Source organism: Miscanthus floridulus, chromosome 1, assembly GCF_019320115.1.
Source record: "Miscanthus floridulus cultivar M001 chromosome 1, ASM1932011v1, whole genome shotgun sequence".
NCBI classification, from domain to species: domain Eukaryota; kingdom Viridiplantae; phylum Streptophyta; class Magnoliopsida; order Poales; family Poaceae; genus Miscanthus; species Miscanthus floridulus.
The window spans coordinates 202976712-202999758 of record NC_089580.1 but is presented as its reverse complement, the minus strand read 5'-3'; the positions used below and the strand labels follow the sequence as shown (position 1 = coordinate 202999758).

At 44.1% G+C, this 23047-nt stretch overlaps 2 protein-coding genes across 3 annotated transcripts; one reads left to right on the top strand and one right to left on the bottom strand.

Annotated features, from left to right (window-relative positions):
* Positions 1-6542: 6542 nt before the first annotated feature.
* Positions 6543-13474, bottom strand: LOC136450922 (uncharacterized). 2 transcript variants are annotated; one of them, XM_066451627.1, is made up of 15 exons: positions 13280-13474; positions 12568-12647; positions 12336-12473; positions 12126-12253; positions 11776-12048; positions 11470-11600; positions 10523-10554; positions 10039-10089; positions 9763-9828; positions 9528-9662; positions 9317-9441; positions 8968-9243; positions 8676-8806; positions 7959-8003; positions 6543-7873 (listed from the first exon to the last, which is right to left on the bottom strand). In XM_066451627.1, the coding sequence occupies exons 2-15, from the start codon at positions 12638-12640 to the stop codon at positions 7762-7764; spliced, it is 1716 nt and encodes a 571-aa protein (XP_066307724.1). In that variant the 5' UTR covers positions 12641-12647; positions 13280-13474; the 3' UTR covers positions 6543-7761. The 2 variants fall into 2 exon arrangements, with proteins under 2 accessions (XP_066307724.1, XP_066307717.1); XM_066451620.1 differs by having other exon boundaries at positions 9528-9665; positions 13280-13473.
* Positions 13475-17631: 4157 nt separating this feature from the next.
* LOC136470333 (uncharacterized) lies at positions 17632-18332 on the top strand. The gene is made up of 3 exons (XM_066468218.1): positions 17632-17953; positions 18032-18136; positions 18211-18332. Exons 1-3 carry the CDS (start codon positions 17632-17634, stop codon positions 18330-18332), a joined length of 549 nt encoding a protein of 182 aa, XP_066324315.1.
* Positions 18333-23047: the final 4715 nt, after the last annotated feature.

Sequence of the window (23047 nt, the reverse complement as noted above, 5' to 3'; positions counted from 1 at the left end):
GCTGGTCCTGCTGGTCGTCGAAGAGTTCTTGGTCTCCAACGTTTTCCTCACCGTCTGAACGCGACCAACACGGCAACATACAACATTCCAAAAGCATTCATGCAAAGCAAACATTCCTATCATTAGAACAGTACACCAACAGTATTGAAAACAAGATAAAATGTTTGTAAAACTAATCTACGTTTCTCTACGATCACGTCAACGCGAAGTTCACGAAAAACGGAGCTAAAATGCGAAAGTTATGATTAAAACGGGTTTTCCTATAGCCCTATATTTAATTAATTCTAACCATGAAATTAAAAAGTTCCAAACTTGACTAACAGTAGCGCCATCATGTAGCTTATGGAATTACGAAGCTAACGCGATTTGAATGGATCAATTCGGAGTTAAAACGGCAATTCTATAAGCGAAACAGTTCGAATGGCATTTCTGTAAATACTGAAAGCGTACTTTTGACTTAAACAGTGAAGTTTACGCTTTCCAAACGGGTTTGCGCATTCGGGGAAATACGTTTTGGGCCGCGGGTTAGGACTTAGAAAAGTCCAGGGGCTCTTATGCAAATTCACCCGCGAAGGGGTATCTTCTATTTCAGGCCGTTGATCGCGCGATGGGCGGCTAGGATTAGACGTGGGGGGGTTGGCCAGCCGGAACAGGGTCGCCGGCGGCCAGGCGCCATGGCCGGTGGCAGTGGCCTTGCCGGAGCGCGCGGTTAGGGCCTATGGTCCACCAAAATGACCACCGAGGACACCCGTGAGATCGGGGGGTAAGGGGGGTCACGGCCATGCCGTTGCGGCGGCCGGAAACGGGGCTAGCGCGGTGGCCGCCATGGCCGGCGACCATGGCCCGCGGAGCTCGTGGCCAAGGCCCAAGAAGCCAACAAAGCGAGAAATAAACTACTCGGGGAGCTAGAGGGAGGCCGGGGGGTGCTCACCGCGGGGAAGAAAGGGGACGGCAATGCCCGGCGGCGTCGATCCGAGCGAGAGAGAAGACGGCGGACGGCGTCGGCGAAGCTCCTCCGTGCGGCAGCAACGAACTCCGAGGCGCGGGCGAAAATGGAGTGGAGAGGGGCAGCAGGGGGGCGGCTCGGTGCGGGCTTCGATTTAAAGAAGCCAGGCGCGAGGAGGGCGCTCCCACGACGCGCGTCGTGGCGGCGGTTCCGCCTTGACCGAGAGCGGGCGCGGGACGCGGGAGGTTGGGGGCGGCGCCGACAGGCGGGGCCTGTGCGTCAGCGGCTGGGCGCGGGCGGTTGCCTGGTGCGGGCGTAGGCGCGGCTGGGCTGCAGCTGTTGGGCTGGCGACGCCGAGGCGCGCGGCTGCTGGGCCGAGAGCGAAGCTGGGCCGGCACGGGAAAAGGGGAGGCGAGCTGGGCTGGGGCTGGTGCTGGGCCACGGGAAGAAAAAAAGAAGAGGGCCAGCGGGCCGAGTGTGAGGAAGGGGAGAAGATGGAAGGAAATTTTCTTTTTTTTTTCTTTTTATAAATAAAATTTTCAAACTCATTTTCAAAAGGTTTTTAAAATCTTTTAGCATTTGAACAAAACCACCCGTCACAGAAATAAATATGCAATAGCATGAATGCATCAACATGTTTCTATTCTTGTATTTTCTTTTAATTTCATAAAAGAAATATTATTTCCTAAATTTGAAATGCACATATAATTGCATATTTAAATCAAATTTACTATTTTAAAAAGAATTCAAATTTTAGGGTGTTACAGTAGCCCTCGACGAGAGTGCTAAGAGATAGTTCTGGGAAGACTTAGATGGCCTGATTAGAGCTGTACCCAGTAGTGAGAAGCTTTTTATAGGAGGAGATCTTAATGGGCACGTAGGTACTACAAGCGTAGGTTTCGAGGCAGTTCATGGAGGTCTTGGGTATGGTAGTTGGAATCAGGAGGTGGAGGAAGTTCTAGACTTCGCGGTAGCTTTTGACCTGATGATAGCCAACACTTTCTTTAGAAAGAGATAATCTCATCTAGTGACCTTCAGTAGCGGACAACACTCTAGCCAGATTGACTTTGTCCTCACAAGAAGAAAGGACAAACGAGCATGCTTAGGTTGCAAGGTGATACCAGGGGAGTGTGTTGTTTCTCAACATAAGCTTTTGGTGGCAGACTTTCGTTTTCAGGTGCGTGCCCGTAGGGATAAACAAGCTAAGATTGAAAGAACAAAATGGTGAAAACTGAAAGGGGAGACGTCAGTGGTATTCAGGGAAAGTGTTATCAAAGATGGCTCTTGGAAGGAAGAAGAGGACATAAACAACATGTGGGAGAAGATGGCAACCAACATTCGGAAGGTGGCCTCAGAGGTGTGTGGAGTAACCAAAGGAAGTGGAGACGAGGCTAAAGATACTTGGTGGTGGAACGAGGAAGTCCAAAGGGCTATTAAGGAGAAGAAAGAGTGCTATAGACGCTTGTACCATGACAGGAGTGTGGACAACATAGAGAAGTACAAGGTGGCAAAGAAGACTACAAAGCGAGCTATAAGTGTGGCAAAGGGTAGAGCGTACGAGGATCTTTATCAATGTTTGAGTATGAAGGAAGGAGAGAAGGACATTTATAGGATGACTAGGGTTCGTGAGAGAAAGACAAGGGACTTCAACCAAGTTAAGTGCATTAAGGATGAAAGGGAGCATCTCTTGGTGAAGGAAGATGAGATCCGACATCAATGGCAAGAGTATTTTGACAAATTGTTCAATGGTGAGAATACGGACACAACCTTTCAGTTGGATGACTCTTTTTATGACACAAATAGGCGCTTTGTGCGGAGAATCCAAGAATCTAAGGTCAGAGAGGCGTTGAAAAAGATGAAAGGAGGTAAGGCGATGGGACCGGATGGTATCCCAATCAAGGTGTGGAGATACCTCGGGGACATAGCTATAGTATGGCTAACCAAGCTGTTCAACCATATTTTTCAATCGAACAAGATGCCTGATGAGTGGAGGAGAAGTATATTGGTACCGATCTACAAGAATAAAGAGGATATTCAAAGTTTTACTAATTACCGGGGAATTAAGTTGATGAATTATACTATGAAGCTATGGGAGAGAGTTATCGAGCATCGCTTGAGAGCAATAACGCGGGTCTCTATGAACCAATTTGGTTTCATGCCCGGAAGGTCAACCATGGAAGCCATTTTCTTAATAAGACAAGTTATGGAGCGGTATAGGGAGAAGAAGGACCTACACATGATTTTTATTGACTTGGAGAAGGCTTATGATAAAATACCAAAGAATGTTATGTGGTGGGCTTTGGACAAACATAAAGTCCCAACGAAGTACGTCGGGCTCATTAAGGATATGATGACTTTCCGATTAGGATAGGACTACATCAAGGGTCAGCTTTGAACTCTTATTTGTTTGTCTTAGTAATGGATGAGGTCACAAGGGACATACAAGGGGACATCCATTGGTGTATGCTTTTCGCGGACGATGTAGTGCTAGTTGATGAAAGCCGAACAGGAGTGAATCAGAAACTGGAGTTATGGCGGAAGACTTTGGAGTCCAAAGGTTTTACACTCAGTAGAACTATACCACATCAAGAATGCTAGGAATCAAAAGAACAATTCTCACATCCACGTACCAAAAATTCTAAACCTAATCGTTTAGAATATCTTATATTTGCATCATATTACAAAGAATTTGCTAGAAACATTTACTGATAATAAGGGTATCACAAAATCCTCTTATCCTACTTATAATGCGCCTGAAAGAATGGAGGTATCAATTAAAACCATTCAACTCCCACTTCCAAAGAAGAGGGGGAGAAGTACGGCCGCTCCTAAGGATAATGCTCCAAGTAAGCGTCCGAGGATACCGAGGACAATATCCTCCAAATTAGTAAATCCAAGCCAACCGCAAGTTGGTAGACACCCAAAATGGATGAGCATCCAAAACCCGGATCAAAATCCACCTGGATCAACGGTGCACCCAAATTCTGATCCTGCGACATTGGAACACCCTGACTCCATATGGGAAATGACTCGGAGTCCAAAAGGGTTAATATTTTCACATGCTATATTGATTTCAAGAACCGAATCAATCATTTAAAGACTACAAATTATCGCGGCATATACTCCTCAAAGATTATTTTTTTACCTTACTGGATCCAGACCAAAAGGTCCTAGGCAGAGTGTCTTCACATTCAAATTTGGTCAAACTAAAAGATGACAATTAAGGAGATTGCTCTTGTTCAATGATGAGAAGTATTACCACAATAATATCTTCCCTCACATAGTTTCTTTTTAGAAGCAATGTGGTGAATAATGAGAGCCTGTAGCATATGGTTTTACGCAGAGACCCAGCATAGCATACCCCATGGTATGTATGAAAATAAAGTTTTCCAAATTCAATAATTGGCATATCAAATGAATTTGATAGATTCAGATGTATAAGTCCCAATGGACTTCACATTCTGAATCCAAAATATAAATCGCAACATACATTGTGTATAATTAAGCATGATTACGTATATTGGTTATTTTGATATCATCATGATACAGAAATAATTATGCAATCATTTGAGATACAATTTCCATCATGTGGATTTGAGATGGAGGATTTGGATAAGACCAAATATTGCCTAGGCTTACAACTTGAGCACCGTCCTTCAGGGATTTTAGTGCATCAATCAGCCTATATCCAGAAAATATTGAAGAAATTCAATATAGACAAATCATATCATAACAAACCCCCGATGGTTGTTCATTCTTTAGAAATAGAGAAAGATCCATTTAGACCACGGGATATTAGAGAAAAGATATTGAGACCGAAGTTCCATATCTTAATGTCATTGGAGCACTTATGTATCTTGCAAATTGCACCAGGCCTGATATCGCATTTGCAGTGAACATACTAAGTGCAAATCCAACTCACCGTCATTAGACGGGAGCGAAGCATATCCTCAGATATCTTAGTGACACAAAGGATCTTGGTTTATTCTTTAAGAGAAATCATGATCCCAATATGATTGGATACACAGATGCTGGTTACTTATCTGGTGCCCATCCCAAACTGGATTTGTATTCTTACATGAAGGTACAACTATTTCTTAAAGTCTTTTAAACAGACTCTGACGGCGACCTCTACTAATCATTCTAAAATTATTACTCTATACGAGTCATCACATGAATGTGTATGACTTCGCAGAATGATTAACCACATACAACAGGCATGTGGTATTGGTTCGATTAAATTACCTACAATTATCTATGAAGATAATTTCGCTTATGTTACATAGATACAAACATGTTACATAAAGAGTAATATCGCTAAGGACATTGCCCCTAAGCTGTTTTATCCCCATAAGTTACAAGAAAGCGGGAAAATAAACATCTTGCAAATCACCGTATGCAATAATCTCGCTGAACTATTTACTAAGTCCTTACCAACTTCTATGTTTAAAAAAATTCTACATAAGATTGGTATGCGACGACTTCAAAATTTGCAAGAATCAGGGAGGAGACATCTCCTAGATGCTGATCTGTACCAGTATTATATTATACTCTTTTCTTTCACAAGTTTTACTCATAAGGTTTCTTGTTAAAGTTTTTAATGAGGTAATATTAACATAAGCATGTGTCATATTTTCTATTTTTCCCATTAGGGTTTTGTGGAAAATATCAAAGACACATATTGCCCTCACAACTCATTCATGGTTTTTTCCTGAAAAGGTTTTTCATGTGAGTTATCCAAGAGACAATACCAATAATATGTCATCACATTTTCTCCTAATTTTCCCACTTGATTTTTACAGGAGTTTTAGCGACATCACTTTATATTGCTCCTCATATTTTTCCCGAAAGATTTTTGTGGGAGTTATCTTTATGTCGTATCTATAATATTTTTCTCCATTAGGGGTTTTAATGGGATACCAATGACATAATGGTTTATTTAAATCATAAATAAATATGATATTTTCTCCTTATTTTTCAATAAGATTTAAAGGAGTTTTTATGGCATATCATATATTCCTCAGATTTTATCCATAAGGTTTTTCGAGGAATTTGAGCTCACAGCTGCATTGATCTCAAGGAAAATTCGATCAACGGAAAGTGTTGTGAAACGACACCTATACGTGAACAAACGTCTACAAACAAACAGACGTCTCTTCACGAGTGATCTCATCCATCAAGCACAGGATTAGTAGATAAAATTAGACAGTTAATTTTAGTTACAAAGGGCATGTTTTTTTAGAACAGTCGTATCCCTTCATGACACCCCTCCACTTATATAAATATATTTCCAAAATCCATGAAAGCAACTGTTCATCCATGTCTTGTTCATTTCCATTCACTTCTAACAAAGAACAATAAAAACAACAAAAGAACGAAAATATCAGAAAAGAAAATCCATTATATATTTCCATCTGCAATTCTAAAAACCCTGCTTTGAAAATTACCAAAAAAACACGAGTAGAATTTCACATAGAAAATAGAGAAATTAACATGCATGTGCATGGCTTATTACAAATTCATGAAATATTTATAGGTGAACTAGAATCGTTGATTCAACGATGACCATCCAAGTAAAAACAGTACACACCAGACATACAAACCCAAGTATTAGACAGTAATAGATAACTTTGACAGCTAAGTCTGCTACAGAGGTATAATTTGAAGTTCACTAGGTGTTCCATCTATGAATAATTTCTTTGGCATGAAACATCCAAGCAAAAGACAGTCAAATATTTGACAGCAATAGATAAATTTGGAGATAACTCCAACACCAGCATATCTCCCTATTCCATCGGAACTTTTTCCCCTGCATTACCTGAAACAAAAGTACAAGGCAAAAGATTAATTGGCTCCATATCTGCTATGGCAAACTGACTGCTAGCAACACAGAGAAACTAGCGAACAGAGCTAATAAGGAAGCTCCCAAATTCCAGGAATTTAGACCTGCTGCAAATTTCATACAATAGGAACAGCTGAATTGCACTGAAACAGAAAACCTAAGATTGTGAAGTTGGCAACATAGTAACACAAGGAAGGAGGGTTACATTCATTCAAAACCCTATTAAATGTATCATCAATTTCAACATTGTGTATATTCATTTTAACCCACACTTAAAAAATTCTTTGTTCGGCTATTGCTTACATGATCTTGACATATACATATTCTCACATGATCGACATCACTGACTCAGAGTACTTGCTTTGGGTAATTGGGTGTTAGAGGCTAGCGGAGATGGCTTAGCACTTAGGCAAGAGTACATTGGAACTGTGACTACTGGTGAGCAAACAAATGGGCCAATACATATCAGTATTATTAAAAAAAACTACTGGTGAGCAAACAAGACGTTTAGTATAGATTTTAGAGAGAGAATCAACACACTAATGTATTTTAATTGTGAACCTTGGCAGCGCACGGGCAAGATTGCTAGTAAAACAAAAAAACTCAAAAAACTTTTCACTACTTCTCTTCTCTCTCTATTACCGATGACTGCGCTCTTGAAATCTAATGTTGTTTATTCCATTGGGCTAAAATTTATGAATCTTCTTTTAGGCAATTAATGTGCTATTTGATTTTCCCTCCAATCAAATGTTTTACTTTAGGATAATATTTTATCAAACTTTTGAAATATTTAAGACTATTTTGAGCAGCCTACACTATTAAGTTCTCTTTAAAAGCTCATATCACAAAAAAAATGAATTCTAATCATCGAATGTTTATCATAATTTTAGTTTGTTTTTGTTGCAACGCACGAGCGATCTTCTAGTCGTAGTAACTAATTAAAAAATATGTACGTATATAAACGGTTTTTCAGTTAGCAGAACGTCGATCTCCAATCAAACTTGGGAATTCTGCTCATCACTTCTTCCAAACTCAGACGCTTTACATCTGACGTGTAAGACCAGTACGGCTCGGGCACTGGCCACCTGCCATTCAACAAAAATTAACTTTCAATGAACAAATTCAGGTGGACATTGTGATAAAACATTTCTTATGTGTCAGAAAGAATACTTGTTTGGGCGAGGACTCTCGTTAATATATCCAACAGCCTTGGTCCTATCAAAAAAGCCCACAATGAAGCGAGTTTAAACATCAACATAACTGAATTGTAGCACACATCAACATAACTGAATTATATGCAGACATGAACATAACTGAATTATAGCAGACATCAACACTTCAAAACATTCGTGATTGGGAAATTCATAGACTATCACAAACTGAGTGGCATTACAAATGGCTGAGATTGGAAGGTTAAATAGAACAGCCAACCAATGAGGTCGGAATAAATGATAAGCCAGTTCAGACAAATGGTTCATACGGTTATGCCCATACACCACCAGAAGCCGGTCTGTTGGGCCTCCAAGCTACTATATAAGCTCCAAGCTCTACCAACTTCAGCTTAACAGACAAGCCTAAGCTAGAGTAAGGTACAACATCAACACACACACAGGTGTGGTGTCCCAAAACAAGATGAGGTGCACATGATCCTCGAATGGTATGGGAAGAAGTACAAAAGGTAGTATCTAGTATGAAGATCAATGATGTATTGTTGACAACAATGATAACAAATAATCACAATTGACGAAAAGTTATTTCGATAAAAAATATTCTTACGACTGAAACTGCTTCAGAAATGGTCTTAAAACAATTGAAGTCTTAGGCAACATTAGTCGCCAGCCTATTTATTGTATCACATAAGTTCTATATGAAAATTGAAACACATACCCTTTAGTCCGAAAACGCCTCAGGCACATAATAATTTCATTCCTAGGCAGGAATGGAGTTTCATCATCGTCATAAAAGTTCATGCCAACAAAGTTCCCACTGAAATCAACAAGGGGGCCTCCTATCCCAGCCTAGCACAAAACGAAGCGACTATGAGAAAGGGTAAAATTGAGGGTGAAAGTTGATTTCTAATGCCATATATCTTATGTAGTTAAGTATGAATTGACATATTAAGCCACTCATAGCACAAAGCTTTTTTTTCAGGTTAGTAAGTAAGAAATCAGCAGTGTACCTTAGTAATTTTACAAGTGGAGACCATAAGCACCTCACAATCAAGTTTGCTCAGTTTGTCAGTAATCATTCCATGTGTAGCTGTTAATTTCCCTTGAGCAAAGATACGCCCTATGGCTACCACCTTACTACCAGACTTGAATTGCCTTCGGCGTTCAAGTTTTATTGCACAAAGATCAGTGAACCTTGTGATTTTGATAACAGCGATATTGTACTCTAAACAACAGCACTGCAGCACCCCTTTGACACATTGCCCATTTGGAAGGCGGACTTCAATCTGCAAATGTAGAGTTTAACCAATATCTTAAAGTAAGATGCATGAGTAGGGCTGAAGGAATAGCAAAACCAACCTGCAAGTCATCATTGATTTTGCTTTCATCATCAGAATACCTCACCAAACTTGCTGACGTCAGTACACTTGTGCATCGACCGTACTTTATAAGTATGCCTGAGCATGCAAACCGCCGTATTTTTCCTATGCACAACATTAAGATCATTATTTCAATCTGAGAAAATAATAACGTGCAGAAGTCCTGATTGTATTCAAGCAAGCATAAGCACCGTTGAATGCAGCCAGTGAGACAACACACTGGGACAACTTTGACGCAAGCTCCACATTGAGTTCATTCATGAAGTCTTCACTACAAGGATCGAGGGGGCGAAATTCTTCTTCAAAAGAATTAACCAAACGCAAGCCTACTGTTTAAGGAATCATGTTATAACAGAGCAGTGAGTATTAGAATAAAGCTGAAAAATGATAAGAGGACAAGTTTTTGAATCAGGAGCAACCACCCACCACGCATTCTAGCTGGCAATGGATAACTGCGAGAGCGTAAATTTTCATGTATCGTATCAACAAGGTCTGGAAAAATGGTAAAGCGATCATGAATAAATCATTACTGATCATATGTTAATACCAGAATGCTAAAAACCTTTAAAACAGATAAGAAAAGCACCAGAAAAAAACGACATACTTCCATAGAAGTCAAAATTATGCTCAACAGTGACCAATAAGTAACACTACAACAACTAAAATATGATCAAACACAATTTAGTGGCCATAAGAGTTCACCTTGTGGATAGTCCAAATCAGTCCGGTAACCATTTACATTCCCATCCCCACCTAAAATGAAAACCATGAGTGAAGAGGCATTGGCATAATAGAAAAAGTAATTGCAAACAAGCGCTTGTACATTATTCTCATCAAGCATACCATCTAGCATAAGCATAATTGAAAACATCTGCACATGCACCCAAAATCTACACTATTGTAGCTGCGTATGTGCCTATGTGCTAATCAATTTTCAGGTCAAAATTCAAAATTGATCAGCTGTATATCATGCATACTCGATGTGTAAATATAGGGTGTAACCGTTAAGTGCCATCAGGGCACATTTGAATTTATCACACAAGTTGAACTGCTTATCACAAAGATATAGCATGCTATTTATAAGTACAACTGTGAAACCATCCTCACATTACAGATCCAACAGTAGATAAGGAAGAAAAAAATGTCTGATCTATTTGTAAGTAAGAGGTTCGGTTTTTCTCCTTACTTGTGCAATAGTCTCCCTGCCTATTTCCAACCCTGCAGTAGAACAAGGCACATTTGTTATAATAACCTTACGGAAGTGCTTACCTAAAAGGCTAAAAGTTTGAAGTCATATGGTCACACATACTCCAGAGAGGAGTGCACATTGAGCAAATATTATATTAAACCTCAAGGGATCCCGTAAATAATAGTACCCATAAAAGTTCGAGCTCCATAAAGAAGAGTCCACGTTGCGAAAATATTGTATGAAACATCTAGGAAACGTAAATGAGAGTAATCCATAAAGAATTAGAACTAAATCTGAACAAATATATTAGCTGCGATATTCAAACAGAAGTGCTAGACAACAATGGGCGTGGCAAGCGTCCAGGAGACACCTGAACTCGTTGACTCAAAGGGGTAGCAGACAACCTAACTCTTTTAAATGAACAAACATTCAAAACAAAGCAGAGGCACTGAAAAATGCCAAAAGGGTTAAGAGGGACCATTGAGCCTGCAAAAGCATGGAAACTACAAATGCCAAGATTATGGAAGTGTTTTATTTGTTACCAAATTAACCTTAGCAAAAATTGAGTTGGCCCAAAATTTGGCACTCTGGTGGTTGCCAGAAATTTCAGCAAGAACATGTCTCCTTAGTCATATCCCATACATTTCTTGCCAGTTGCCAGTCATTGGCCAAATTTTAGGCAAGCAAACTTTTGGCTAGCCATTTTTTTTGCTGAATAGCTGATTTAGGAACAGAATTACAGACCAAAAAATCCCACTTGAGCCAACACCTCTGAATCATAATTTTTTAGTGTTTTCCCTCACATGAGGGGCACGTGATGAAATAGAATATTATCAGAGGAGTAAAGCCTGCCAGGTAATTTGTGCAGCAAAACATATAGGCCTACAAGCATACATGGATGAGATGGTGGAGAAACTGTAGCTCATTAATAGTGGAAGACATACCGAGATAGCCCAAAGCGCTTCAAGCATTCAAGAATTATATTCGTTGGAAGGAAGGGTGTTTCTCCCTCACCATACAAGTTCATGCCATGAAAGTTTCCATCTAAATCAATAAGGGGTCCTCCAATCCCAACCTAGCAAACAGACAGAAAAGTGACAATAAACCAGGATTAGTTCAAGAAAAAGACAATTAACCAAGGGTAATAACACAGGAAAAGAAGTTAAGTAAAAGCAGTGATTGATTAAGCCAATCGTATCCTGATGCGACTATTTGTTTCCAACATGTAAAAATACATGACAACAGTGTACCTTACTGATTTTACAAGTGGAGATAGTACACTCTTTCTGATCAGATATGTCCCTTTTGTCCTTCACTAACCCGCTTGCAGCCATCAATTTTTTCGTGTTGAAAACACGACCCACAGCTACTACCTTGCTACCTGGCCCAAGTTGCACTTCATGGTAAAGGTGTGCTACACAAAGATAAGGGGTCTGGATGTTGACAAGTAGAATATCGTAGTCAAGATCATAGTGTTCCACTGTTCCCAACCAATACTGGTCATGCACATTACGCACTTTAACCTGTAATAATAACAAAGGAAGAAAACCCCATCAGGTTTTTAGCAAGTAAAAGGAGTAGAGAGTGGTTAGCAACTCACCATCAAGTCATGGTCAATCTGGCTTTCATCATGAGAAGATCTCACCAAACTTGCTGAAGTGAGCAAAGTTGTGACGAGTGGCTTGCAAAGTATAATTATGCCTGAGCATGAACATACCATCTTATCTCCTACACAATCATATATTCAATTATTCATCAATTATGGTCAAACAAAATATTGAAGCCCATGAGTATATCACAGTGTATTCACCCTTAAATGAAGCAACAGCGACAACACTTTCAGATAACATTGAAGCAACTCCTTTACTGAACTCACTCCAGACACCTTGCCCAGAATCATACAAATCACCGAATTGTTCTTCAAAGACATCAATCAGATCCCCATGCACTAGTGAAAGAAACATGTAAAAGTGTGGTTTAGGGTGCTATAGAGTAAAAAGTGAAAAACTTAAAAAATCATGGAAAGGACTCAATTGTGATACCTGTTGTGTGAGCTTTTTGCTTCTTATGTTTATCATTTTCTCCTGCGCAACCATCTCCCCGTTTATTTTTCATTCCAAACCTGCAGAAGGATCAATAGGCAAATAGTCAAAAGATTATAAAGAATACAAGACATCCAATCGCCAGATGGAAGTAATATAAGGTTCATCTCATGCATGGTATTTGTTGTCGTGTTGAATAGCACACTTGAAAACATAGTGAGCTCATGGCAATCTGCTGATTTGCCCACACCACAGATCCACTCCTAGCATGGTTTCTCCCCATGTTATCCCCGCAATCGGTTGAGACTCCATTTCCTACCAAATCATTTCTTAGCCCTCCTATGGCATGGAGGACAAGTCTACAATACAGGCTAACTGTTCCATTGGACCTGTCAAATAGTGCTGATGAACCTGTTTTGAAGGTGGTTGCCCAATAGTGTTTAAGAATATTACAACTTGCTCCTCGAGGCACACATGTATAGTATATCGGAGCAAGCCACGCTCATAGAGAATGTAGTCAATCAAAGGAAGTGTTGTAGGCGTTTGAATTTTCTGGCAGGTTTGCATCATCCTTATAAATTTTAGTATTTAGGTAATATATTTAGGGAAAAAACAAGTAGTAGCTAATCAAAATGAAACCCCATGTATGCTGAGAAAAATAAGCACAGATCGAACCAAAGTGAGGACAGCCCTAACAAATTTGAACAAATACCTTGGGTTTGGGGGGGGGGGGCGGGGGGAAGAAGGATCACCAGCCGCCTCCCCTTCGGCAAGCTATGCCCTTTTGTTGCAGTCGGTTCAACCTGCCGCGCTGCCGGAGAGGTTGAGGGTGAGGAGCTCGAGGGAGAGCCGGGAGGGAGTGAGAAGGGGCGCCGGCAAAGGGGAGGGGCACGGGAGGGAGGGAGAGGGACGCCGGCACAGGGGAGGGGCTCGGGAGGGAGGGAGAGAAATGACTGGAACCCTAAGTCTGGCGGTTTATATATGTTACTAGGAAAAAGGGTTCGCTACAGTAACAATTTTTGTTTTTTTAATTTCCGCTGAATCTTTGAAAAGTCACAGCACATGATTAGATCTGCACAGTAAATATATAATATGATATGCTTTAGTACAAATTTTTTGCTGTAGCTTTATAGTGAACAAATCCAATCTTTTTACAACAAAAGTTTTGTACTAAAGTATATCATATTATATTTTCACTATGTAGATCTACTCACGTGGAGTCCAAGAAAAAATTAAATTTTCTATTTTATGATTTACTATGATTTTTCAAAGATTCAGTGAAAAAGATAAAAAAAACCACAGTTACTGTAGCAAAATCATCGTCCAAAACTGTCGACAGAATATCGTCGGCAGTCCACCGAGGGGTATCCCGCGATGGTAGATTGATCGGCAGAGGAGCGTGTAATCAAGAACAAGAAGGCAACAGAGACACACGAGTTATACAGGTTCAGGCCGTCAGTATGACGTAATACCTTACTCCTGTGGTCTGTTAGTTTGTATTAGCTATCGTATGATTTGCCGTGATTTCGTAGGGGGTCCATGCCCGTCTTATATAGTCTAGGGGGCAAGGTTACAAGTCGGTTAGATCTGAGAGATAACCGGAAAGTAATAACAGATTACAAGAAACATGAAATCGTATGTATCCTATCAGATCTCGTAACATCTTCAGGATATCCTCTCCGTGCCTTGCGGGGGTCGCCGAGCAGAACGTGCCCCGCAAGGCTCCTTCTTGCGGGCTGGGCCGCCCCTGGAGGCATAGCCTATATGACCTGCCATGGATATCCGGGAGTCGTACCCCCCACAGCTAGTCCCGAGCGCCTTGTACCCGTTGTGCAACGCCGTCTTGAGACTTTCCGAGCAGGTGCGAACCAAAACCGAGCCGTCCAAATCGTGGTCCGACCACCATAAGGAGTCGCCGAGCGGTTGTGAGCAGCTGCCGAGCAGCGTACAACATCGCCGAGCAGTGTGTTTTGAGCACTGGCTTGTCATAAGGGTGTAAGGAGCTCAAGTCCAAAATTAAAAATCCCTACATGGTAAAGGGAAAGTGTGCCCACTTAGAATCCGAAAACGAGGGTAAAGATACTTGGTTTTATCTTTTAGAGGCTCAGAGTCTTTCAGAAAAACAAATACATTCACCGTAAGGTGAAGTCGTGCCCACTTAGTCCTCGAGCCTGACAGTAGGTGACTGTAGTCACGTGGTGCTAGGCTCAGAAATTAGCAAACCGTCCGAGCAAGGCAGCCAGTCCCCGAGCGTAGCCTCGACACAAAAAACAAACACATTCATCGCAAGGTGAAGTGTGCCCACTTAGTCCCCGAGCCTGACAGTAGGTGACTGTAGTCACGTGGTGCCAGGCTCAGAAATTAGTAAACTGTCCGAGCAGGTAGCCAGTCCTCAGTGTTTCTGGCAGTAGATATCGGATAAATCAAACCGCGGCGAGAAATTCGAAGTAATGGCTGTACAGTATCAGTTACTAAGCCTCAATAAAATGCGGAGAATTCGGAGAATAAGTGGCGGTGATAAATGAGCGGCGTGGGCTAGTGTGACGTGATAGCCCAAGTTTCGGCCCATTAAACCATTTTGGAGGAGTCGAAGTAGCGCTGATCGCGGGAACGGTTTCCCAAAAACCCTCAGATTCAAGAGAGAGTGGGGAAAGTGCTTTATAACCGCGCCGCCACATACATCGCCTCCTACCTCTGTCAAGCCGTCCTGTTTCCTTCCTTCGCACTCCCTGCGCTCCACATTCCTCACCAATCGCAATCAATCGCCTCTAACCCTAGGACCAATCCATAGGAAATGGCGCCGAAAAAAGGAGCCGCAAAGCCGAAGAAAGTGGCCACCGGAGCCAACCGCGACGAGGAGTGGGTGCCATCGAAGACGTCGTCGGCGGATCTCGATAGGATGGTGGCGGCGGGCGTTCTCCCGGACCGCCTCACTGCTGGATGGCGGCTGGCTAGTGGTGAGCCCTTCCCAACACCACATACTGATGAGGCTGTTGTGTTTGAAGATTATTTCTAGCGAGGGTTAGGGTTTCCTGTCCACCCCTTTCTGAGGGATCTTATGGAGTTTTGGGCGATTAGCCTCTACAACCTACACCCCAACACCATACTGCATGTGTCCATCTTTATCCATTTCTGCGAGGCGTTTCTTGGTGTTCTTCCACACTTCAACCTCTTCAGGCATCTGTTTTGTCTGAAGAAGAAGGGGGGCAGTGGTTCAAAGGTGGTCGGTGGCGTGTACCTGCAGCTCAGGGATGGAATGGCCAGCGAATACATCAGCATTCCGCTGAATACCTCCCTGAAAGGTTGGAACTCCAGATGGTTCTATATCAAACAAAGTCACCCAATGATTCGATGCGACGTCCATCACATCCCAGTTAACCATAGTAACTGGTCGGAGAGACCCAACAACGCTTGACATGGAGCAAGTAATGGAACTTCTGGAATTGATTAAGGGCGTGGAGCTTAGGGGTGAACTAGGTTGCAGCTAGCTTCATAGTGCTGGCGCATCCAACCCTGCAAAGAGAGGGCCCACCCTAGCGTTCGACTTTAAAGGTGATAACGACTGGTACCCTATGAAAGCACGGACCGCCTGAACGAAGAAAGAAGTAATAGATCGTGCCATGGATCTATTTACTTCCAATGTCTCATTCAGCTGGCCGAAAGGAACGAAGGCTTTCAACTACGGCAATCCACCTCCTCAGGTAACCCTTTCACTTCGCATCGACCATGACATCAATTGCCGAGCATAGGACTGACTTACTTATGAAAAGATCCATTCGCAGGATAGGGCAATATATTTTTCAAACGTGCCGAGAGCCGATTGGCCGAAAGGAGTAGATCCTCGGCGGACCGCTGCAGCCCGAAGAGGATGAGCCGAGCTCCTCGTCGGATAGTCCATCCCCAGTGTTAGAGAAGGTCCGCGGGAAAAGATCCGGCAGTAGATGAGCCGGTCCAAAAAAGGAGAAAACCGCCAGCTCTCATGCACACAAACCAGGCGGCATCTTTCTTGGAGAGGACCGAGCAGTTTGGCCACGACAAACGGCTGTGCTTGAGTGGTCGGACAATGACGAGGACCAGTCAGCGCTTCCACCGAGCACGACAGAGGCACCGGCGGATGCTGACGCTCCCAAGCATCAAGCACGGGAAAGTTATGGTCGGGCAACGGCGAACGTCCCCGTGATGCAAACTACCGAAGTCCCCGAACAACGCATAGAAAGGGGTGCCCCCGGGTACCAAGAAGAGTGGCAGCCCGCTGCAGAGGCGTAGGAGTCCTCCCATAAAGCCAACTAAGCAGCCACGCCTGGAGGGTCAGGCAGGCATCGCTGATTCAAGAAAATCAGTCGGAAGAACAAACCGTAAGTATATTTTCCTTGGAGTAATAATATTGTTCCTTGATTTCTCCTTGTTACTGAGAAGCCGATATTACACAGTGCGACGCCGAGGCCCATGACCTCAGAAGAAAAAACGACGACTGCTCCCGTCTAGGAGTCCCCTAGTGCTCGACAAACAGAGGACGGGCCAGCCACCGCTCCTAGCAGACCTGGCGATGGTGAATCGTTGGCGCACACGACGAGCATGTCGGCGACCGGAACCACGGCTACGACCGAAAAAGTCATTACCTTGGAAGCGGAAACTGTGGCTATTGTTGATGCGATGGAGGTTACAGATGCGACTCCGTCAACGGCTGAGGAGCAAACGTCATCACCCACAGGGATGCCAGGAGTGGTCGGAGCGGCGGTCCGACCGCGGAGCCCCCCGGTGGTGCCTCAAGCGACGGCGGAGGAGGACGAGGTTGTGGAGATCGAGCGCGCCGCACCTAAGCCTCAGTCTGTCCGGATTCTCCAGAAACGCGGGGAAGAGGTGGTAGTCGTGGAGGAAGAAAACACCACTAGGGAGATAAAGAGGTTGAAATCCGTCATCGCTGGAGTTATGACTCAAATCGAGGTGAGTGCCGCACCAATAACACCGATATATGTTGTCGAAAGATCAAGGTTTATCTCTTTCATTATTAATCCATAGGGGATAGCTCGGACAGCCGATCAATGGCACTAACTGATAAAGAGGATGGAGCCCCTCACCGAGGAAAATAAGATACTCCGGGAGGCGTTAAGTCTTTCAGAGAAAAGTATTCAGAGGGCCCAGCGCGAGCGGGACCTTGCGGAGTCGAACTCGTGGGACCTTGAACATCAGAATGGGGTTCTATCCGAGCGACTGATGGCTTCATCCGAACAGCTGAAGAAGACATTTGAGCAGCTGGTGATTGTATCCGAGGAACTTAAAAATATGTCCGAGCAGTTGAGCAAGAAAAACAGAGAACTCGATGGTAAAACTGAGCAGCTCGACCAGAAGTGCCAGCAGTTGGAGGATGTATCCAAGCTGAAATCCGGTATTCTTTTTCACATAATGTGCTTTGCAGTAATTGGCCGTATATATTTTTTCCTTTTCTTATCTTTCGTGCTTGCAGAGCAAGATGCAGAACTCAACCAGCTTCGCCAGACCGTTGAACAAATCCGACAAGAGAAAACGAAGGAGTCAGAGCGAGCAGATAAACTGGCCGAAGAACTGAAAGGTAGGTTTCCCCTGATCGGAAGTGACAGTCGTAATACTTTTTTAGCCAGTGACGAACCATTGTAATTCTTGCAGATTATCGACATAAAACCAAGGCACAGTTCGATGTGCTGGTGCAGGAAGCCAAAGTCCAGAAGGACAACTTCAACACTATAACTGCCGCAATAAAACCAGTGCTTGACTGCAGTCGACGTTGAACCGGTGCCCCGTCCTAATGGTAGGTAGCAAGGGCCAGACACCATCAGTTCAGAGATGCAAGGCAGCGTGGAGAGAACTTCAAAAACTTCAACCAGCGACGCCGTTTTGACCGCCGCTACTCATGCCCTTGCAGTGGTTCGGTCCCATTATCCATCCGTCGACATCCAGTCGATAGGTGGTGGGTTCGCCGATGGGCTGAGCGACGCGCAAACCCAGCAGCTGGAGGATGACGTTGAGGATGTGGCGAAAGTGCTTGTCGGCGATATAGATATGTTTGGCTGAAACAGAAACTGTTGGCGAAGCTTAATGAACTGCCCGAATATTACCGCCTGTAATACTTGATTTATTTGGCTATGAAGAATCATCGTATTATCAACCCGATGTAGTTATGCGCAATGTAAGCTTTGTTCGATCAGTTAGTTTTCACTAAACTTGATGCCTTAGTTAGGTCGTGATCCATAACGCATAACGCGGAGCCCATGCGTATGTTAGAGAAACAGGCGTTGTCATAAGACCGTGGCTTACCGCCCAACACGCAGAGCACCGAGCTCATAGTACGTTTGGTGGGATGTTGGAGCCTTGGTGTCCCCCAGGAGTTACTATTGCGAAAAACATGCTGCCCTAGCAGCCAACTTGAGTAATGTAGCGAGAGAAATGGCTACAGCAGGCAGTCCGAGCGTTTAGTTCATGCCTAAAATCTAGGCCTTGACTAGCCCATAGTCCATAACGTCGAGCGCAGAGGTGCTGACATGTGTAGGACAAACAGGCATGGCCAAGGAACCGTAGCCGACCAACCGTAACGCAGAGGGCGGAGCCCCTAAGCACGTGTAGGATGTAGTCAGAGACTATGTCGTTTCCATAGAAAACAGAAGGAAAAAGGTGTGCTGCTTGATGATCCGCGGGCTATGTTGCGAAAATTGGAACGCAAGACCGTCGTTGTTTTTGTAGAAAAACCTATGCGACCCGGAGGAAGCATAGTAGGCGATTTTTGGAAAAATCGTGTTCGGTGATTGGGAGTTAACGTGTTCGGCGAATTGGAGAGGTCGTGTTCGGCGATCGGGAGTTAACGTGTTCGACGAATTGGAGAGGTCATGTTCGGCGATCGGGAGTTAACGTGTTTGGCGAATTGGAGAGGTCGTGCTTGGCGATTTGGAGAGATCGTGCTCGGTGATTTGGAGTTACCGTGCTCGGTGATTTGGAGTTACCGTGCTCGGCGATTTGGAGAAATCGTGCTCGGTGATTTGGAGTTACCGTGCTCGGCGATTTGGAGAAATCGTGCTCGGTGATTTGGACATACTTGGCGAGCGTTTTGGAGGCCGTTACGTAGTGGCATATAGCCCGCTAACGGTAAGTGAAGCTTATGATTAAGGAAAAAATGGGGAGAAATTATGGAGACCAGAACTTTATTAATATTAAAGTAAAGAATACATATCTATGTTATTTCAGTGGTAGAAACGTATAAGGTGCTCTATGTGCTAGGAGTTGGGAACATCAAGTCCATCTAAGTCGCATAAGCGATAAGACCCTGGTCGAGTAACACCTTTCACGATGTAAGGGCCCTCCCATGGTGAAGACAGCTTGTGAAGCCCTTCAGGTTTTTTGTTTCCGACGTAAGATGAGGTCGCCGATCGGCAAACGAACGACCTTTGACGTTACTGGTTGTAATACCTCCGCAGACCTTCGAGGTACTTGGATGTGCGAACGCAAGTAATCAGACGTTCTTCCTCGGCCCGATCAATGTCTTCTGTCCGAACAGCTGCGGCTTGGTCTTCATCATAGTTTTCTACTCTGGGTGCTCGGAATGCAATATCCGCTGGAAGTATGGCCTCTGAGCCGTAGACCATAAAATATGGAGATACGCCGGTACTGTGACTAGCTTGAGTGCGCAGTCCCCAGACCACAGCTGGTAGTTCTTTGAGCCATCTACCTGGATGCTTTTCTTCTTTCTGATAGAGCCTTTTTTTGAGGGCGTCGAGGATCATACCGTTGGCTCGTTCGACCTGGTCGTTAGCTCTAGGATGAGCAACAGAAACGTATTTAACAGAGATGCACCGTTCTTCGCAGAAGTCCCAAAAATGATGGCCGGTAAAAGTTGTCCCAAGGTTGGTGATGATGCTGTTCGGGAGACCAAATCTGTGTACGATGTCTTCAAAGAGCTCGACTACTTTCTTAGCAGTAGCTGCGATGAGTGGTTTGTACTCAATCCACTTGGAGAACTTATCAATGGCGACATACACATACCGGAAACCTCCTGGCGCTGGTTTGAAAGGTCCGATCATATCCAGTCCCTAGCATGAGAATGGCCAGGAAGCTAGGATGGTCTGTAGTTCCTATGCCGGTACATGTATTTGCTTGGCAAAAAACTGACAACCCTCACATCGTTGAACAAGATTTTTAGCATCGGAGATGGCCGTGGGCCAGTAGAAACCTGCTCAGAAAGCTTTGCCAACCAGTGTTCTCGAAGCCGCATGATTGCCACAGGAGCCAGAGTGAATTTCAGATAGTAGCTTCACACCGTCGTCTTGGATGATGCACTTCTACAGTATCCCTTCCTTGGCACTTTTCCTCATCAGGCTACCATCCACCAACACGTAGTGCTTACTTCGGCGAATTAGTCATTCGGTTTCGATTTTGTCGGCGGGTACTTCGCCGTTGGAGAGGTATTTGATGAACTGTTCCCTCCAATCGGCGACCTGCGAAGGTATCGTGAGTACCAACTACTCGATAGGGGGTACTTCTACAAATTCCTTGTCTTCCTTAATGGATGGTGTCAAGAGGTCCTGAACAAAGACCCCCGGTGGAGCCAGTGGTGCGAGAAGATCCTATCTTCGATAGCTGGTCAGGCTATTTGGTTTTGATCCTATACCACGTGGTGGTACTCGATGCCGTAGAATTTCCCTTCAAGCTTCCTGATTCGACGCAGTAAGCGTCCATCTTCTCGCTGGAACAAGGACCAATCTTTATTAAGTTGATTGATAACTAGCGCAGAATCCCCGTATACCATGAGGCATTTGACGCTGAGCTCGATGGCTATGCGGAGGTCCGTGGAGACATGCTTCGTATTCCGCGGCAGTTGTTGGAGACCGGGAAATGTATGCGAAGAGCGTATCGGAGTTTATCCTTTGTCGGTGTGATGAACAGAATGCCCGCACCGGCCCCATTGATATTAAGGGTGCCGTCGAAGTACATCACCTAGTGCTCAGGGCAAGTGGCGGCGATGGGTTCTTGGATTTCGGTCCACTTCAGCTGATGAAATCAGGCGAGCGCCTACGACTTTACGGTCGGCCTGCTTCTGAAGTCAATGGAGTAGGTGCCGAGCTCAACAGCCCACTTGATGATACGACCATTGGCCTCTTTATTATGGAGAATGTCTCCCAGAGGGAACTCAGTGACCACGGCGATCTTGTAGTATTCGAAGTAATGTCGGAGTTTGCGTGAGGTGATTAAAATTGCATATAACAACTTTTGCACCTGAGGATAACGAGTTTTGGGCTCACTAAGTACCTCGCTGATGAAATAGACCAGACGCTGTACCTTGTAGGCGTGTCTAGTTTCCTCACGTTCGGCGACAATAGCCGTACTAACAACTCGAGAGGTGGCGGTGATGTAAACCAGCAGAGTTTCATCTGGTCATGGCGCTGTCATGATTGGAGGTTTTGTTAAAAACAATTTGAGCTACTCAAAAGCTGTGTCTGCCTCCTCCGACCAAGAAAAAAGCTCGGAGGCTTTGAGGAGCTTGAAGAAAGGTAGCCCTTTTTCACCGAGGCACGAGATAAATCGGCTTAACATAGCCATGCAGCCTGTAAGCTTCTGTATATCCTTGACACACGTCGGTCGTTTCATGTTGGTGATGGCGGAGACTTTGTCAGGGTTTGGTTCGATGCCCCGAGCGCTGACGATGTAGCCGAGCAGGATACTAGATGGAACTCCAAAGATGCACTTTGAAGGGTTCAGCTTCCATCGGTATTTGCTTAGGTTGGAGAAAGTTTCTTCAAGGTCGGTGATAAGATTGTCGACGGTTCTAGTCTTGACGACCACATCGTCGATGTAGGCTTCGACATTGCATCCAATTTGTTGGTCGAGGCACGTCTGGATAGCCCTTTGATAGGTCGCACCGACGTTCTTTAGTCCGAAGGACATAGTGGTGTAGCAGTATGCACCGAAAGGCGTGATGAATGACGTTTTAACCTGGTCTTCCTCCTTGAGGGAGATCTGATGGTATCCTGAGTAACAGTCGAGAAAGGAGAGCAACTCATAGCTGGCGATGGAGTCTACAACCTCATCTATCCGAGGCAAGCCGAAGGGGTCTTTAGGGCAGTGTTTGTTAAGATCAGTATAATCAACACACATTCTCCATTCTTTATTCTTTTTCTTAACAAGAATAGGATTAGCTAACCAATCTGGATGATACACTTCTTTTATAAATCCGGCAGCTAAGAGCCGTTTTATTTCTACCCTAATAGCCTCCTTTTTGTCTGGTGCGAATCGGCAAAGTTTCTGCTTGATCGGTTTAGCGGTCGGCGAGACATTCAAGGAGTGCTCGATCTTCTCCCGTGGTACCCCCGGCATGTCTGCAGGTTTCCAAGCAAACACATCGGCGTTGGCACGTAGGAAGGAGACGAGCGTGCTTTCCTATTTGGGGTCAAGGTGAGCCCTAATTTTCACCATCTTAGAAGGGTCGTCGAGGCCAAGGCCGATCTCCTTGACTTCCTTA

Excerpts from the sequence above, each read along its gene's own strand:
- LOC136470333 (XM_066468218.1), top strand. The coding sequence starts at position 17,632 with ATGGAGCCCCTCACCGAGGAAAATAAGATACTCCGGGAGGCGTTAAGT. Across the intron at positions 17,954-18,031 it reads TGTATCCAAGCTGAAATCCG|AGCAAGATGCAGAACTCAAC; the intron begins GTATTCTTTTTC and ends TCGTGCTTGCAG. Across the intron at positions 18,137-18,210 it reads ACTGGCCGAAGAACTGAAAG|ATTATCGACATAAAACCAAG; the intron begins GTAGGTTTCCCC and ends TAATTCTTGCAG.
- LOC136450922 (XM_066451620.1), bottom strand. The coding sequence starts at position 12,640 with ATGAAAAATAAACGGGGAGATGGTTGCGCAGGAGAAAATGATAAACAT. Across the intron at positions 9,666-9,762 it reads ATTGCCAGCTAGAATGCGTG|TAGGCTTGCGTTTGGTTAAT; the intron begins GTGGGTGGTTGC and ends TTCCTTAAACAG. Across the intron at positions 8,807-8,967 it reads CCACTTGTAAAATTACTAAG|GCTGGGATAGGAGGCCCCCT; the intron begins GTACACTGCTGA and ends GTTTTGTGCTAG.